This window comes from Carlito syrichta, unplaced genomic scaffold (assembly GCF_000164805.1).
Source record: "Carlito syrichta isolate Samal-C Ts95f unplaced genomic scaffold, Tarsius_syrichta-2.0.1 Scaffold309836, whole genome shotgun sequence".
In the NCBI taxonomy this organism is placed as follows: Eukaryota; Metazoa; Chordata; class Mammalia; order Primates; family Tarsiidae; genus Carlito; species Carlito syrichta.
In genome coordinates this window covers 120,417-138,774 of record NW_007253932.1, presented here as the reverse complement: position 1 = coordinate 138,774, position 18,358 = coordinate 120,417, and the positions used below count along the sequence as shown (strand labels likewise).

Below are 18,358 nucleotides of genomic sequence, written 5' to 3'. Positions count from 1 at the left end.
TGGGAGGTGGCCCCTTCCCCCGTGGCGCAGCCCAATGAGCAGGGGCAGCTGACGAGGCGAAGACAGGGACCGAGAGCGGCCTGGGACCTACCATGGTCACGATGTAAAAGGTCATGAAGTAGAGACGGCTCCAGTGGGAGGTCTGGGAGGTGACGCCTTCCTGGAGACCGAGGGAAGCGGCCAGTAACCCAGTGCCTGGGCAGGGCCAGGTCCCCATCTGCCCAGGAGGCTCCATGGCCCCAGCCCAGAGCCAGGCATCACTGGCTCTGCATAGAGCCCCCCCGAGGTCCTTTGGTAAGAAACGGAGGAGGGGACCCCACGCCCTGGTGTGAATGATTCATTTCTGCTGTGGGAGTCCTGGATGGCTGGATTCAGGACCAGCACGTTCAGTCTTTATCCCAAGTAGGATGGGACATGGGAGAGTTTAAGGAATGGAAAAAATATCATCAATGCTTGTCACACAGTTTCTTCTCCTGAACGCGAGATTTTTCTGCCACAGCCTTCCAAGCGGTTGGGACAGGACTGTAGGTACATGCCACTGTGCCCAGCTAATTTTTATAGAGAGGAGGTCTCACTCTGTTGCCCAGGTGGTCTCAAATTCCTGGGCTCAAGTGATTCTCTGCCTTGGCCTCCCAAAGCACTGGGATTGTAGGAGTGAGTCACCACACTCAGCCTGTTTCTTAACTAAAAAGTGGTAGGAGACAAGACAGAGACCCAAAAGCTACGTGGCACCTCATGGATGCTGGGGCACAGGCAGGGAGATGAGGATGAAGGCCAAGCCCAGCAAACGCTGGGAGGAGGGCTCCTGGGTCCAGCCACAGACCCTCTGAGAACACCAGCCCAGCGTGACTTGACCGCAGCCCTGCAGGCCATGAGAAGAGCAGTCACCCCACAGCAGGGAAGGGAGACTTGCAGCGGTCTCCGAGGGTGGTGGAAAAACACCCAGCAGCTGAGGGAGCTCTCACCATGATGATGTACCAGTTGTTGACAACCGTGAGCTCGAACAAGGTCACTGCCAAGGGAAGGAGAAAGAGAAGCGTCTCCACCAAGTCCCTTCTTCAGCGTCAGTGTCAAGTGGCCTCTCTGCCTATCCTGGGTGCTGTGCACTAAAACGAGGGCGTCACCGCAGCCCACTCGGGCTGCGGGCTCCAGGAGAGATCGGCCATGGTCCTCCCTGATGCCTGTACCACAGGGATTTCCGCCATTGCGGCCTGCCCCCAAGAGGGCACCCCCTCTGCCCAGCAGGAGTACTGACCCAGGTTGGGGTGGGGTCTAGGGGAAAAGCACCCAGGCCTCACTGGGTGCAAGTCTGGGATGTCACAAGGGCCCCTGCCTATGTTTCGCAGAGACTTTCTTCAGCACTACCCTCTCCTCCCCCGCCAGGCCTCTCCAGGGACCCAGCAGGGAGGAGCAGCGCCATGGCGGCCTGGGATCCCCCGCAAGCCGCGCTGTGAGGAGGGGGTGCTGCCCTAGCACTGGGCCAGACCCCTCCCAGCCAAGGCATGAAGCTCTGCTCCCTGCTACTGAAAAAGAATCAGGAAAAAGAGTGGGCCCTGGTGGCTGAGTGGGCCCTGGGGTCTGGACTGGATTCACTCACTAAGGCCGGACAGACCACACCTTTTGTCTGGCCTCCAGAAAGCCAGCAGCTCGGGAGGGAGAGGCTCAGACAGCTTTGCCACGCCACCCCAGGGACCCGCAGTGACCAAGGCAGCGTGCCCAGGAGGTGTCCCTCATGGTTCTTCCACTCACCGAAGCTGTTGAGGATGTTGTCAAAGTTATTGAGATAGTAGTAGCCTTCCTCCACGACAGTCTTGTTGCCCATGGTGTGATTGAGCCAGCGGTAGGCATCTGCCACGGTACTCGTACTGGCCAGGAAGACAGAGGAGGGAGAAGGGAGGGTCACCAGGCGGTCGGCCACCTCCGGAGAACAGAGCATAAGCAAGCCGTGGGAACCCAGCCTCCTGTCCAGCCTGTCCACTTCGGCTGTGCTCCTTGCTCCTCGAGGGGCTCCCCCACTGCCGCCTGGCGGTCCCTCGCTGAGGGCTGAGGAGGGAAAGAGGCACGGGCCTGCCCTGGGCCTGCCCGGAGTACGGTCATGGCTGAGTGCATCCCGTGTCTGAAAGTCGCCCTGTTTTGAGGAGATCTTGTTGGCCACCTTCCTTCCAATCCCTCACAGCTGCTAGATCCATGCCAGTGTTTCTAAGAGTCTAGTGCTTGGGCCACCAGAGAGCCTGCTGAAGGCAGAGCCCCTTGCCAGGCCACAGCTCCAGACGCGGGCAAGGCCCAGAGCCGGCATGACAGGAGCTCCTGGTGGCTCCGACGTGTCCTAAGGCAGCCGCCATGCTGGAGGTTTCTGGTTTCAGGCTCAGCTTGACACCCAGCTGGCTGCCAGTGCCTCTGGAAAGTTGTGTCTTTATCGAGACCATGGGAAACAATCTGTGCAGAGAACACTGTGGACTGAGAACAAATGGCAGAGTGCACTGCCTTCACTGGGCGGCTTAGGAGGAGGGAGGAGAGGGGACCACTCTTTCCCGGGAAGTCTTGCTTCCTGTCTCTCCCTGAGCCCTATGTCTGTCTGTCTTATCCTGAAAGGCTGCCCCAGGGGACCAGTCTTGGACCAGCTCCCAGTAACTTACAGAGGGAAATGGGAGGAAGCCACGGGACGCAGGCCTCAGGCCCAGCTATACTGGTTCCGGGCAGCCTCCAGTCCTCTGCACAAAGGCTGATGGCTCCTAGATCCTACCTGGGGTGGGAAAACTGCTCAGTCACTGTCCCTTTAGAGATGACTCAGCCCCGACCCCTTGAGGACACTCTTCCTTCAAAACAACCCAGCCCAGACCCCTCGCAGAGCTCACTGCACTCAGCTAAGCCAAGCAAAGCAAAGTTGTGCTGGGAGAGGTGCATCCCTGAGGACCCTGGGGCCGTAGGGCACCTGAACTGGCTCTGGTCCCCCCGGAGACGCAGGCTACCTGGCAGGGCAGGGCTGCCTGGGATGGGGCGGGGCCCACCTCCTACTCACTTGCAGCAGTTGGGGTAGAGGATTCCACAGAAGAACTCCATGCCCGCGATGGCAAAGGAGTAGTAGAAGATGAGCAGGGTGAGGCCCAGGCTGGGAAGGGTCGAAAGCACAGGTGACTCGGGGCCGCGCAGGAGGATGGCTCCCCCATAGCCCCGGCTGTCTCAGCCCCACAGAGCTGACTGCAGGGTTCGCCCCCACCGGCTCTGCCAAGTGGACGATGCCTGCTGGCAGCGGACCTCGTGCTGCAGGGCTCGGCTCAGGACTCTATGAACAGATGCCCCTTCACCAGAGTCAACCCTTACCTGTGAAGGTAGACACAGGTGACCCCTTACCTGTGAATGCAGACACAGGTGGTGAGTTGAGAGCTCCCTGCCCTCTCAACTACTCTTTCACACAGGTCAGTGGAGAAAATGGTGCCAGGGAGACCACTGGTCAAGATTTCAGGCTCCTTGAGTCCAGCCCTTTCTGGGACTCCTTTCCCCTGACTACCACTCAGCTCCCCGCCCCACGAGGCGTGGCCTCACGATGCCTGGACCTGCAGGCTGAGAGGCAGGGCAGTACCTGGCCATCCGGGGCAGCAGCTCAAACATGGTGTCCAGCACGTTGCGGTAACGCTTTTTCAGCTTAAACAACCTGAGCAATGGAAGAACGCCAGTCACCCACAGACGCAAGGGTGCGGCCTTGGGTCCCCAAGCCACATCCACACCCTGTGGGTGAAGCAAGCAGAGAGGCCTCTCCTGAGTCTATTTCCCCGGGAGCTGCCAGCCCAGCACATGGCTCGGGTGACTCACACATAGGGTGAGGGACGGTGGAATGTCCAGGACATGGGGGCTGGACAGGACCTGTCCATGAGGAGCAGAGCCCCACTGTCGCCCACAGATCTCACCCGGTTGGAGAGGGAACAGTGACCACCCACCAGGTCACAGATGGAGCAGAGGCTCAGAGGGGCAGGAAGAGGACAGAGCCCACAGGGGAGGCGGGCGTCACTCGTCAGTGAAGAAGGGTGGCAGCGAGCAGGAGGGAGTGGCACTGGGCCCAGTCCAGGCACCTCCACGTGCCATGGAGTCGCTGCTGTCCCCGCACCTTCCCATCTCCCCCAGGGAGAAGAGGACAGGGTGAGGGATGAGGGACGGAGGCAGGCCCGCAGCAGGGGGCGAGAGGAGAACCCAGACCCCACAGACACAGGCACCCAGGACCCCAGGAGGAATAGACAGTGTCTCTACGGGGACTTCCTAGTGTCCCTGGGAAGTCATGGGACCTGCGTGAGGGTTTTTCTCCCAGAAATGCTGAACCAGCAAAACACAAGGGACCCAGGAAAGGCCCTTCCCACCCTCAGAGCCTGGCTCTGGTGTATCTGTGCACAAGGGCTTCTATGGCCTAGCAGAACTCCTGGGTGGAGTTCACACGAGCAGAGGGCCGGGCCTCCCCACCCAGGAGAGGTGCCTGGTGTCAGAAAGTGAGGAAGCGGCATAGCCCGCAGGACCCCCCAGGTGAGCACAGTGAACCGTGGTGCTTCCACAGACACGTGACATCTGTGACACCAGCTTGGGGGGCTTCTGGCTTGTTCCGGGTCACTCCCCGCCCTCCCCTACCCCTCTCTCCCGGCCCCAGCTCCCTCTGTCACCTCAGCAACTGGAGGGGACGCAGGACCACTATGAAGTAGAAGGGCTCCATGTTGAGGGCCAGAGCCAACAGTCCCAGGAAGGCAAACACCGTGACAGAGAAGTCGAACCTGCGAGAAGGAGGTTGGTCCACCCGGAGGCCCTGTGCCTTCCCCAACTGCTCCCTTCCCAGCCCTGCATGGCCACCTTCCAGAGAGCCAGGACACCAGCTGCAGCACAGCCCACAGCAACACCAGCCTCAGGAGGAGCTCTCGGCATTCTGGGGGTTTCTGAGGCTGAAGTGGCCAGGCCCTGCCACAGCACACGTCTCAGGGTCAGGTCTCAGCACTCTCAATACCCAGGAACCCCCTCCAAGGGCCCTGGGCTGGTCTCATAACCAAGAGCCCCGGCCTCTGCAGCCCCGCAAACAGGCCTTGTCTTCAGCTCAGACATCTGGTCTCATCCAGCCCCAGGAACTCTCTGAGGGAATAAGGTGTGACCCCCCACCACCACCCCAGTGACAATCCCGATGGGAGAAGAGCTAACCCTGTCTCAAGTCACAAGGACCTCACTCCACAGAGACACAAGGTACATGTGCCCTTTGCTCCTCCCAACTCTTTTTTTGGTCATAAATCCAATTATTTAATCGAAGCTATAAAAAAAAAAGAGGCAGTATAACTGATAAAATAACAGGAAAGGATATTTAGCAGATTTCAACAGATTTAAAACAGGAGCAGGACACTTTTTAAAAAGTTGTGCAGGAAATAAAATTCTTAAACTATAAGTAGAAATGTAACATTACAGAGTATCTTATAAAATACAAAGACAGGAATATAAAAGGACTGTGTATGCTTTAAGCCTGAAAACTATTAATAATGACCAAATATTTAGGTTTAAATTTACAGTTCATGGATATGAGAATTTCAGGCGGCCAGAAATCCTTAGTAGCCCTTGCTCTGATTTTTGCCATTCAGAAGCGTGACCCAACTCTTCTCTGGTGGTTGTTTTGCTCTCACGACCCAGGACCTCGTGAATATAGCCTGATTTCACAGGTCAGTTAACTTCAACAGGGCAAGCAAGTGACCTCCTGAGCTCTGGAACAGGGATAAGGGCCACGTGGATCTGGGCACTGCTTTCAAGGGAGATGGTAGAAGCTTCTCTTCTGGGGTATTGTGGGTTTTATGGAAAAGGAAAAAGCCTAATGGTTCAGGAAGAGCCAACAGCCCAGGGAACAAAAGGCCATTTCCAGGAGGACTGGCGTGGTAGCCAGAGAGACTTCAGACAAAGGCCTGAACCTGGGGAGTCCCTGAGCCGTGGCAGGGCTGCTCCAGGGGGACAGAGGACTTGGCCTGTCCTCAGACCTTGCCCTGCATCTCCAGAAGGGCAGCAAGAGGACCCTGGTGCCCTCAGTCTCAGCCCCAGTCAGCGGGACGTGCCCCACTTACAGGTTCCATCCAGAGGACAGGTATTCCACGGGGCCCAGGCCGGCCACTTTCAGGAAGAGCTCCACCCCGTAGACTGCAGACAGAAGAAGGCCATGGGCAGTCACTTACCATGCCCTTCCCCATGCCTCGCCACACCCCGCCCTGCTGGCCGGGGCTCCTCTCTAAGGCTCTTCTGCAGCCCACAGCCTCCCTGCAGTTCACCCTCCAGGCTAAGCCCAGGCCTCCCACACCCACCACAAAAGCATGCCTCTGTGACAGCCTGGACACATGGCGGCCAACTGGGTGACTTGCTCAAGAAGAGACATCCTTCCTCCCCTCCCGAGCAGGGCCCAGCCACCCGTCTGTCCATCTAACATATGTGTTCCAAGCACCCTTTCTGTGCCAGGCATTACGCAGGCACCAGGCAAGCAACAGTGGACAGTGCGGGCAGCCCTGGGCACACAGAGTTCATTGTCCCCACAGGAGGAAAGGCAAGTGAAGGGAAGGACAATGTGTTCAGGGTATTCAGGCTTGAAGGAACTCAGACAAGGAAAGTCAGGCAGAGGAGGGTGAGGGGAAGAGAGCCAGGCAGAGGAAACGAGCCGGGCAAAGGAAGCAGAGGGCTGTCTAGGCAGGTTGAAGGCTGGGTGAGGGCGGGAAGAGACAGGCTGAAGAGGTGACTGAGGGCCATACCCGATGGAGTCACCGCCAGGATCTAGGGTGATTCAGAGGCAGCAGACAACTACGAGAGCTTTAACAGGGGCCAAGGTCGGGTGCGGTGACTCACACTTGTAATCCCAGCCCTTTGGGAGGCTGGGGCGAGAGGATCGCTTGGGCCCAGGAGCTCAAGACCAGCCTGGGCAATACAGCGAGACCACATCTCTACAAAAAGTAAAAAACTGGGTGCAGTGGAGTGCACCTGTAGTGTCAGCTACTCAAGAGGCTGAGGCAGGGAGATCACTGGAGCCCAGGAATTCAAAGCTGGTGTGAGCCATGATTGTGCCACTGCACTCCAGCCTGGGCAACAGAGTAAGACCCAACTCAAAACAAAAAGCAGGGGTGAGACTAAATTTTTGCTCCATCTCTTTATGGCTCCCTGTGTTAGAGAAGAGCCATGAAACTGTAAACCAAACAGAAGTTCTCCTATGCAGTATTAAAACAAGCAGTTGAGCAAAGCTGTGTTGGCAACTTACTAGTGAGAAAGACGAGATAACTCCAGGGCACGTGCTTGGAGAAGAAGTTCCCACCTGTGAGACAGAGAAGCAGCAGCTCAAGGGCAAGCCAGGTGTGCCCACCAGGACATGGCCAGTCCCCGAGCAGGGCTCACCTTTCAGCATAAACGTCTCCACAAGGATCCAGACCCCGTTGACTGCCACCACCAAGTCTGAAACAGACAGGCCCATAAAAGGCACAGAAAGGACAGGTGGGCTGGGGAGTCTACAGGCCAACACTGCAGTCCCTGGTTCCCTCTAGAAGCTCCGGGAGATGGGAGGACAGGGCTGCGCTAACACTCATTTGATAGAAAATTTCTTTCGGCTCAGTGCTCTTACCATTGGAGCTAAATCAACCTGTGGCTTCACTTAGAAATGGCTCTGAATTTCTAAAACACCCTCTGTGTCACGTAGGGATACCAGTTAAGATGTACAGACTATTCCAAGTTGGTCAAGTATTGAACACATTTGATTTTCCCCAGAGACGTCTACTTTTAAAATAACTGCATAAACTATTCAGCCAAATTGCATATGCATTAGCTCTTTACCAGAACTACAGGCTCATGCCACCATACTCAGCTTATTATTATTATTATTATTATTATTTGTAGAGATGGGCTCTATGTTGCCTAAGGTGGTCTTGAACTCCTGGGCTTAAGTGATCCTCCTGCCTTGGCCTCCCAAAGTGCTGGGATCACAGGTGTGAGCCACCACACCTGGCTTTCCTGCTGTCTTTAAAAAATGAAAGGACAAACAATAAAAGTTACCCATTGGATGACGTGACAGGGATATAAACTAAACTTTCTTGAATATACTTTGTTTTGCAGGTCTGACTTGGAACCCTGTAAATATTTTACATAATTATAAAATAAAATTAAAATGTAATAAACAATCCCTAAAAGTTAAAAACGACTGACAATAAAGAAATCCAAATGTGTCTCCAATAGGTGACATCCCCACATGGGAAGGAATTATTCAGGAGAGTTTAAGACATAGTAATCTGAGAGTATATCCCTGAAGTGATGTTTTTAATAATTGAATTGTTGGGATTGTTAAGATAGCTATTGAGGGACTGTGGGATAAAGCAAGTGAGTAACTTGTTAGTTGTCGGGAACTTGAACTTCTTTTTCCCCCCTTTTTTGGTACTGGATATTAAGATTGGGAATCTGGATTTTAAGATTGGGAATCTATTTAAGACTGATGAAGTTAGGTAAATACCCTGTAGTCCTAAATGTAAAGTATCAGCATGAACACGCAATACAGTTTACCTTTAAAAAAAAAAAATCTTAGCTCTGTCCATGGAAAGACCTAGAAACAATAACCAACCCCAAGCAATGAGCACCCAACACCTTGGATTATGGTTTCTAACACTAATCCCTACCAAGAGGAACTAGAGCTCCTTGAAAAGGCTGAATCTGATTTTCTAGATTAGTACTACCTAAGAGAACCTTCTGTAATAATGGGAGTTTTCTTATCTGCACTGGTCCAGTTGGTAGTCATTAGCCTTTGTGGCTACTGAGCACTTGAAACGTGACTGGGAAACTGAATTTTTCACTCTTATTAGCTGAGATGCAAATAGCCACAAGTGGCCAGTGGCTACCACACTGGAAAACACAGCTCTAGATATAACTGCCAAATTACAAAAAACAAGCAAGAGAGGAACATGCAAAACCAAGACTACAGGACAGACAATCCTGTTTCTTCAATTAAATATTGCAAGGGATAGAAGAAGAATCCACAGATGAAGATAAAAGTCCAAGACATGGCTCCAGGACTAATCTCTTGCCTCTTCAAATTCTAGAACAGCAAAAGACTCAGTAGGAAAGGGGCGTAGAGCTGTGATATTTCACACTTACACATGAAATACTGGAAGGTCTTGGACTTCACAAGGATATTAATGCCTGTTTGAAGAGAAGATATGTTAAAATAAAAATTTCCATACACGTTCCCTACCACATTCTTCATGCATGAAGGCAGTCAGAGTATTTTATGTCCGGGGGTGACAAAAGGAGGGGCTGCTCTATGAGTGACACCCACACTTCTACTCAGACCCCCAGGCAAGACTGCACCAACACCAGCTGCTCTGGGGAGTGCCTGGGCAACCCAGAGCCAAGAGCCAAGACAAAGCTCTGCTGACCACTGCTAAAACAGGCATTAAGCCAAGTGGCAACTGTTAGGTCTATAACATGGGCCCCTGATTATAAAGATTTAAATTTCATACCATACAAGCACTATGCAAGGGGTTATGCAAACGAGCTATATGCCCTGCCATAAGCAGAGGGTAAAAATACATTACTGGATGAAAAGACAAGTTACAGAAAGTATAATGTAATCCTCATTTTTGTTTTGTTTTGTTTTGTTTTTTTGAGTTGGAGTCTCACTCTGTCACCCAGACTAGAGTGCAGTGGCTGCTCCGAGCCACTGCAGCCTCGGCCTGCTGGGCTCCGGCGATCCTTCCGCCTCAGCCTTCCGAGTAGCCGGAATTATAGGTGCGCACTACCACGCCCGGCTGATTTTTGATTTACTGTAGAGATGAGGTCTCACCAAGTTGCCCAGGCAGGTCTCGAACCCGCGGGCTCAGGCAATCCATTCACCTCAGCCTCCCAAAGGCGCAGGATTACAGGCTAAGCCACTGAGCCCGGCAATACTAATTATTTTTAAAATGCCAGAAAAATAACTAACAGAGGGAAATACGTCAGAGAATTAACAGTGGTTTCTCTGGGTGGTAAGTTTTCATTTTCTTCTCATTATCTGATGTTCTAAAGTTTCTTCAATGAGTATCTTTGGTTTTTTATAAGGAAAGAGAAATCCATAAAATGTCTTGGTTTGGTTAAGTTATTGATTTCTTTCCTAGTCTGCGTCCAGCCTCTTATGTCTCCTTTACACACACACACACACACACACACACACACACACATCCCTCTGGACATACTCTCCTCAAATGCTTGTCTGTGATTACTGGAAACCTCCATCTGTGCCAGCTGCCAGGATGCCAAATTCGAGTCAACTTTACCTTTGAAGATGAGGAATGCTGTCCTGGGAAGCTCATCAAACCAGTGCTCTCTGTTTCTCTTTGCCTATTATGGCAACAGGACCATGGGAGAGAGGGTGGGAGGGTCAGTGACTGGAACCCAGCCTGGGGTCAAGACTGGCTTTCCCTCCCTGCTCGCCCTGCTAAACTGGGAACAATGTTAGCACTTGGGAATCTCAACGATGACAGAGATAGTCAAAGTCTACCGAGCATTCCCAATGCGCCATGCTCAGGCATTACTTCAACATAGTCCTGAAAATAACTCTGTCGGTAGGGACTATCGCGACCCCATTTTGCAGGTGAGACAAGACTTGGAAAGGTCTGAGAACTTGCCTGACGTCACCCAGAGACTAATGAGGTCTCACTGAGATTCAGTGCTGCTAACCACAACACTATGTCACAAATGTAAGGGAAGATTGGGGGGCCAGGGACCACCCATCATCCCTGGCGTACACAGTGCCACACTGAAGGCTGAACTGCTCTGGCAGGGAGAGAGCTAGAGCTTGGGCCCCCGGTCCCCATCACCCCACCAGGGGACCCCCCCGCCCGCTTCCTCTCCAGCCTCACACATGCACTCACCTTCCACTTCAAGGCAGCAACCTCGTAGATATCATAAAAGTCCTTAAGGCTGATACGAGCAGAATGAAAAGGCAAAAAAACAAACCAAAACAAAACAAAAAACCCTCAGAACACATTTCTACCAAGCTTGGGTTTACTTGCTCACCTGCCTACTACAGTCACCCTTCCAGGGTGGGGTGGGGTTGGAACGGGAGTTTCGAGTCCCAGCACAGCAGTGCCCAGGGCCCTTTGGATTTCCTCTGTCCTCGAGGCACTGTGACTGTGTAATCCCACTTGGTCTGCACAGTTTCCATCCCCTAGAGAGGCACCTGGGGTCCTATGTTCTTAGACAGAATTTGCCTGTTTCAGTGAGACTTCGCAGAACAAGTGAACTGAGCTCAGCCCAAGCGGAGCTCATCAGCTGTACAGCAGGTTGCTGGGGACAGGGTTTTGTCATCAACAGCCCAGTAGACCAAGATTGCCCAGGGAGATCTCAGGGCCAGTTCTCTGAGGCGAGCCGGTTGTGTATGAGAGGGGAATATCCACCTCTGTCTGTCCACTTGGCTCACATGGGACTATCCCACCCCACTCGGGCTTGAGCGTCAGCAGCTGGGCTGGTCCACCTCACAAGCCAGTACACTCCTTAGCTATCAAGTCAGCTCAAATTGGACTTACGTTGGACTTCTGTCACTTACAGAAGGAATCCTGACATAGTCTTCACGTCTACATGCATATGTAATTCCATGAAGAAAAGGGAAACTCCGACAAGTCTTTGCACCTGACAGCCTCCTGGTGCCTTCGCACGCCTGACTCCCTCACCAGCCTGCCCTGTCTGGCCACCCCACACCACTGGCATCTGCTCTTACCTGAGCAGGGGAGTACTGTTCTGGTTCAGGGCCTTAAAAGTAAGATAGCGCTCCCTAGCGCTCATCCGGGGCTTGTAGAAGCGCATCAGGCCTTCAAAGTGCCTGTAGGAGATGCCGGCAGGCCTCTGGGGGAGAGGGGAGGCAACGTGGAACACAGGCAGACCCGGAGCCCAACACTCCCAGTCCCAGGGTGCCTGCTCCTTCTCCCAAGGGCAGAGTTGCTGGTTTCTAGAGTCGCGGGTCCTGCCATGCTTGGGGCTGCTCTGATAAAGGGAGGGAGGACAAGGACCAGTGCTCGCCCCAGCCCGACACCCACCCCTCCTACCTGCTGGCTGACAAGCAGGCGGTAGGCGTGCTGGATGGCGGTTCGCTTGTGTAGTAGCAAGGACTTGAACTTGCGTTTCTCAATGTCGTTGAAGGTGTCGAATACCACGGCTAGAAGCTGTGAGAGAAAAGCACAGAGCCCTGGCTCCCTGCACGGCAGGGTCCCTAGCAGTTGGGGGGCTCCATCCCCTGCCTTCAGCCAGGGCTTGCAGCCAGCCATCCCAGAGGGGGCTGGGGGAGACCGTTCTCCAGGTCTCAACAGAGGAAGGCCATTTGCTGTCGCTTGAGAATTTCTCTCTCCAGATACATGAAGGCATTCAACTTCCCCAGAAGAGAAGAAAGGAGGAAGAGGGTGCCTGGGTCTAAGCCCAACCCAGCTCTGGCTGGGCCGCTGCCCACTGTCCTTCCCACCTCGGAACAGGAAGGTCAGCTTTGTGTCTCCGCTTCCTCCGCTGCCCCTTGTTATTTTTCTTCATGAGTCACAGCTTCCCATGTGGACCCAGAAATAAGGGACCGGGGAGGCCTGCATACAAGGAAATAGCATTTTGGAGCACCTAATCCCAGAGTGAACTTCCTAGTGACACGGTCTGCGTTATCAGAAGGAATGGGGAAGGCGGGGAACACTGTGAAAAAATCCTTTCTAGAAACACTTTCTTTGTCTTTTAAAAATGTTTTGAGGGAAACTCTGGTCCTTTCCAGCCCTTCAAAGTGATTGGTCATCCTCCATTTTTTCCACATAGCTCAAAGGTCAGCAAACATTTTCTATGGAGGGCTAGGCAGCAAATATTTTAGATTCTGAAAGCCAGATGGTCTCTGTTGTAACTGCTCAACTCTGTGGCTGTATCATGAAATCAGCCACATACCATACATAAACAAATGACCCTGAATGTGTCCCAATAAAACTTTATTTACAAACACAGGCTGGGGGCCAAATTTGGGCAGCAGGCCATGGTTGGCTGACCCTGCCCTAGATTTTCACAGCTCTAAACATGCCAAAAATTAAAGCAAATATGGAGGTATCCAACAAATTTACTTTTAGTCTTGAGGAATTAAAAAAAAAAAGAAATATTTTCCTTTTAAGACCTTAAGTTTTTAGGAGGTCTCACAAGTCTACCCAGAAAAAATGTTTTCCATTTCTATACTGGGCCTGACTATGATCACTGGTGTAAGAATGCTCTTCAGAAGTACAAAAATAAACACAAGAATTGATCAAAGTCCTCTCTCTGATAACTCTGGCAATGATGTGTGGTCCTGGCACTGGCCAGACAACACAGTGTCGGACATGATCTGCTGATGGCAGGGATATTCCTGGTGTCCAGTCAAGCCTCCACAAATATTTCCAAAGTCCCTTGTGCACAGAGGCTTTACATTCTCCTTTACAGAAAGTGTTCTATGTTGAATTTCCTGATAAATGGGTTGCTACCACATGTGTCCAAATAGGACAGAGTGATTAGGGGCAGGGCTCTGGAATCAGCTTGGCTACTCCACGCTGTGCAGCCATGGGCAAATCACTGTATCACTCCAACTCTCAGTTTCTTCATCTTTACATTGAGAATGATAATCATAACAGAACCTTCAGGATTGGGTGTTAAATCACTCATCCTCATATGATCCATGATGCCTAGCTAAGGCTTACTGAATTCCAGCTTTTATAGTTAATAATAGTCGGCCCTCCTTATCCATGGGTCCCGCATCTGTGGGTTCAACCACGCACAGATGGAAAATATCTGAGAAAAAAATGGATGGTTGCATCTGTACTGAACATGTACAGACCTTTTTTCTTGTCACTAGTCCCTAAACAACACAGCTATTTATACTTAATTTACGTTGTATTGGATGTTATAAGTAATCCAGTTCTTTGCACCTGTGTGTCCCCTCTGAGGGGACATAATAAAACTAGCAAACCACTCTGCTGTCCCCTCTCAGGGGACATAAAGAGATTACTGGTGATTATAGAGGACAATTTTATGTAAGTGCAAATTTTTCAAGAATGTATGTTTCCTTTAAGTTTTCCATTCAAATTGCATGAAAAAGCAAATAAAGAGATGGAATATATGCTGAGATATACGTGAAAAAAAAATCAGCAGGCATCAAGTAGAAAGAGAATGCGTGAAGTGCTTTCACAGGGGTGCTGACAGTTCTTTTTAACAGAAGGTAGCCAATAAAGAGCATTTGTATAAGAAAGGCAGCTGTGGGTATCCCCTGTGTATCATATGGCATAACTTGAAAAAACAGATAAGCAGGTTACTGTAGCCTTAAAAGAAAGATACTTTTGAAGTTCAAGGCAGATCGTCTGAAGTTTCAAGTGGCACAGATTGAAAATATCTATTTGCGCTAAATCAGAAAAGTAAAATTAGAAAAGTAACATTTTGATAAATATCATCTTGTGATTTCATAATTTACAATTAGAAATCTTCATCTACTTATTTGGTTTGCAGAATAACAGCAAAAGGAAAAGACAAAAGTGAGAGTTATAAGCAGCAGCAAAGATGAGTTACACTGAGACTTTTATACAGATGAGTTAGAAAAAATCAGCATTAATGTGGAAAAAAACGATAGTTGCAACAGTGATGTCATCCCACCAAGAAAAAAATGGGTGAATGTAATAGAAAACAATCATGATAAAAGCGTTAGTACTTTCGAAGAAGTAGAAGATGACATATTGCCAAGGGAAGAATGGGAAGATGTTACAGAAAAAGATGATCCCCGGCGAGAATAAATGTTATATATCCTCAAACAACAGAACCACAAGCAGCAAGTAATATAAGAGAACCAACTGAGTATTTTACCCTGTATTTTACAAATTAACAAGTGGATAGTGTAATAAAATAAACAAATAATTATGCAGATGAAAAAATGAGGAAAATCACACAAATCTATTTGGCATAAGTGGCATGATGCTGACTAACAGGAATTTTGAGTTTTCATTGCAGTTATCCTAAACATGGAAATATTCAATTTCCAGATTTGCAAATTTGCAAAAGTACTGGTCAACTGCTTTCAATATTAAAATATTCTTCTGAAACATTCAGTAGAGAAAGACTTATGCAAATATTCTGGATGTTTCATTTGAAGACACCTGTGTCAAGTAATGGGATGATCAGAACTCATATTCAAAAAGCCAATAATTATTTGGAATATATCAATTCGAAATTTTTATAATATTTAATACCAGATCAGGCAAATTTTGTTAACGACTCTGTTGTTCAATTTAGAGGGCGAATATCCAGCCGGGCTCGGTGGCTCAGTTTGTAATCCCACGCCTTTGGGAGGCTGAGATGAGTGGATTGCCTGAGCCCGCAGGTTCGAGACCCGCCTGGGCAGCGAGACCTCATCTCTACAATAAATTTAAAAATCAGCCAGGCGTGGTAGTGCATGCCTGTAATTCCGGCTACTCGGAAGGCTGAGGCGAAAGGATCGCCGGAGCCCAGCAGGTCGAGGCTGCGGTGTCTGGGAGCAGCTACTGCACTCCAGTCTGGGCGACAGAGTGAGACTCTAACTCAAAAAAATAAAAAATAAAAATAAAATAAAATAAAATAAAGGGCAAATATCATTTATAACATAAAATCCAAATAAGCCTACCAAGTGGGGTATACACATTTATGTGCTAGCTGATTCAAAGACAGGGTATCTTTTTTCAATACTTTCTTATTATGACAGCGTAACAATCACTTTCAACCTGATCCTCCAGTAAGCACCAGAATTCCATTACATTTATATAAAAAGTTGTTGGAAAAAGTAACCAGTGCAGCAGGATACCACGTTTACTGACAGATGTTACACTAGTATTGTCTTAGCAGAAGAGCTACTAAGCATAAAATGTCATCTTACTGGTACAAAATCAACCAAAAGGGAATACCAGTACAAGTTAAAAAAAAATCAAAGGTTTTAATAAAAAATATAGTAGCATATAGGAAAAATAATCTTGCATTTCTTGCGTGGAAGGACAAAAGGATTGTTACAACTCTCAGCACTTGGAATCATGCAGGAATGAAGTCTACCACAAAGATATGATACGGTGGAAATATTATATCAGTCAAAAAGCCTGAATGACTCTAAATTATATTGCAAATATGAGTGGTGTAGATCATGAGGATCAATGTGCTTCTACATATTGGAGTTTTTTTTGTGTGAAGATCTTTAGAATAGTGGAGGAAATAATTCTTCCGAGGACTATAAAAATGCATTATTAACTCCTATATATCGTACCATGCATTAAAAAAAAAGAAAAATCTGTGTCCCATTTGAAATTTGTCAATCTTCTGACCAATCAGTTGAGAAGTGGTTTTCAGAAATCACAAGTGCGTCCTTCCACATTGTCTTTGAACAACAGACCAGACAATAAATTACATATTATTAATGTGGGAGGAAGAGAATAGACTGCATTGTCTGCTTGAACAGAGAAACACCAGGTAGAAGATGTCAAGCAAGTTACTGTTGTACAACATGTGTCAGTGAACCTGCAATGCATGTTGGTAACTGTTTCACACATTACCACCTGTTAGAAAAATATAAGACATAAATTTTTGATTTGTCATAAATAAGCTCCTTAATGTCCAAAATTTCATTATAAGCCAAATATCATTACAATAAAATAATTGGTTCCAACACTATACTATTTAATATGAAGTGATTCGCTTTTCACTATTCTGTAAAAAAGTATGGTTGAGTTGTTGGTGAGTGATTCACGAGACATCTCCGGGTGCAAAGGGGTAGAGGTGATTTAAAGTATATGGCAGGATGTGTGTGGCTACTAGGCCACTTTACACAAGGGACTTAAACACCTGAGGATTCTCTATCTGGGAGGGGGTGGGGCCTGGAGCCAATCCCCTGTGCGGGACAAATGTACATGCTGCCATAAGACTGAGAAGGCTCAGGATAGCCTGGGTGGAAAGTCTAGCACTGTCAGCAGCCCGCAGCGCTAACCTAGTGAGACATCTTGCTGCACGGGTACCAGCTGAACCCCTTAAGTCCTGACTGCATTCCTCAAGACACCACACCTGACTGCAAGTCTGGGTCTTCCTGCCCCAACGTCTGCCCTGGGAGGCCTATGATAGTGCCCATGCCCTACGCCCATGGCGTCCAGGCTGTGTGGCCAGGGCAGGCTGTTCCATAGAGCCCGAGGCATGGCCACTCACCAGGTTCATGATGAAGTACAGCTCGATGGAGAGGTACACGATGAAGAAGACACAGGACCAGGGGTTCCGGGAGTAGGACGGCATCATCACATCTGGGAAACTGCATTGCGGAGGGTCACCCACGGGGCCGTGTCCGTATATCTCTGTCTCTCAGAGGACATACCTGCCCTCCCAGCCTCCTCCCTGACCCCTCCTCTCAGTCTGGGCCGAGCTCACAGGCCCATCCTGCCTGTGCTGAAGAGAGGAGGCCCTGGGCAGCAGCAGGGGGTGAGGCGGAGCCCACACTTACTTGGCTGTGGTCAGAAGGACAAACAGACTGACGATGCTGTTCTCCAGGGTGCTGAAGTACTGTAAGGGAAACTGAGTCAGGAACACGTCGGCGCCAGGCCGAGAGCACACGGCCACCAGGAGCAGGCTGCGATGGGGCACCCCTCTCCCATTCCTCCCCAGGAATCCCTCGGGAGGCAGAGGATCAACAAACTCAGAGTCCAGAGGCCTCCCCTTCCAGAACACCACACTTTTTCCTAGGGAGGCCCATGGGTGGGAATTAGTCGGCGCTCCTCCACGGCTCCTCTGCCAGAATGTCCCAATGTTCCAGTGTTCCAACCCCTTCCCAATAGGGCTCCAGGGTCAATCCCACCACCCTGTCTGAGGGGAAAGGCCTCACGTAAGAGAAGGGACAGATAAACTTGCCAATTACTTACAGGGTCTGAAGGATTAGGGGAGAACAAGTAGAAACCTAGAAGGTGGTGGAAAAACAGACCAAAAAAAGGATTAGAGCAGAGGTCCCAACCCTGGGTGTCAAAAGGACTGGGCACCGTGACAAGAAAGAGCAGCAGGGAATGGTGAGGACTGTAGCACCTCGGAGAACATGAGCTCTGTTGAAAGAGAACAGGTGTTGCAGGAACCAGCAGACCCTGGCTGCCAGAGGCATGCACCCGAGCACTGTCAGGTCTGTGTTTTTTTTAACCCTCTGACACAGCCTTATTCCGTCACTCAGGCTGGAATACAGTGGTGCAGCTTAGCTCACTGCAGCCTCTAACTCCTGGGCTCAGGAGATCCTCCCATCTCAGCCTCCCAAGTAGCTGGGACCACAGGCATGTACTACCATGCCTGGTTAACCTTTTTATTTTTGGTAGAGATGGGATCTTGCTATGTTGCCCAGGCTGGTCTCAAACACCTTGCC

At 50.1% G+C, this 18,358-nt stretch overlaps 1 protein-coding gene across 1 annotated transcript in view; it reads right to left on the bottom strand.

The window, feature by feature from the left end:
- TPCN1 (two pore segment channel 1) overlaps positions 1 to 18,358 on the bottom strand; it is a 72,854-nt gene that overhangs the window by 3,619 nt on the left and 50,877 nt on the right. The window contains exons 8-24 of the mRNA XM_008067971.2: positions 17,877 to 17,911; positions 17,462 to 17,520; positions 17,173 to 17,272; positions 12,036 to 12,152; positions 11,711 to 11,835; positions 10,866 to 10,914; positions 10,269 to 10,332; positions 9,112 to 9,156; positions 7,372 to 7,428; positions 7,238 to 7,291; positions 6,066 to 6,138; positions 4,644 to 4,751; positions 3,581 to 3,652; positions 3,020 to 3,109; positions 1,750 to 1,865; positions 966 to 1,012; positions 92 to 160 (exon numbers count right to left, since the gene is read on the bottom strand). Of these exons, the coding sequence (XP_008066162.1) occupies positions 92 to 160; positions 966 to 1,012; positions 1,750 to 1,865; positions 3,020 to 3,109; positions 3,581 to 3,652; positions 4,644 to 4,751; positions 6,066 to 6,138; positions 7,238 to 7,291; positions 7,372 to 7,428; positions 9,112 to 9,156; positions 10,269 to 10,332; positions 10,866 to 10,914; positions 11,711 to 11,835; positions 12,036 to 12,152; positions 17,173 to 17,272; positions 17,462 to 17,520; positions 17,877 to 17,911 (1,280 nt within the window). The remainder of the gene's footprint in view (positions 1 to 91; positions 161 to 965; positions 1,013 to 1,749; positions 1,866 to 3,019; positions 3,110 to 3,580; positions 3,653 to 4,643; positions 4,752 to 6,065; positions 6,139 to 7,237; positions 7,292 to 7,371; positions 7,429 to 9,111; positions 9,157 to 10,268; positions 10,333 to 10,865; positions 10,915 to 11,710; positions 11,836 to 12,035; positions 12,153 to 17,172; positions 17,273 to 17,461; positions 17,521 to 17,876; positions 17,912 to 18,358) is intronic.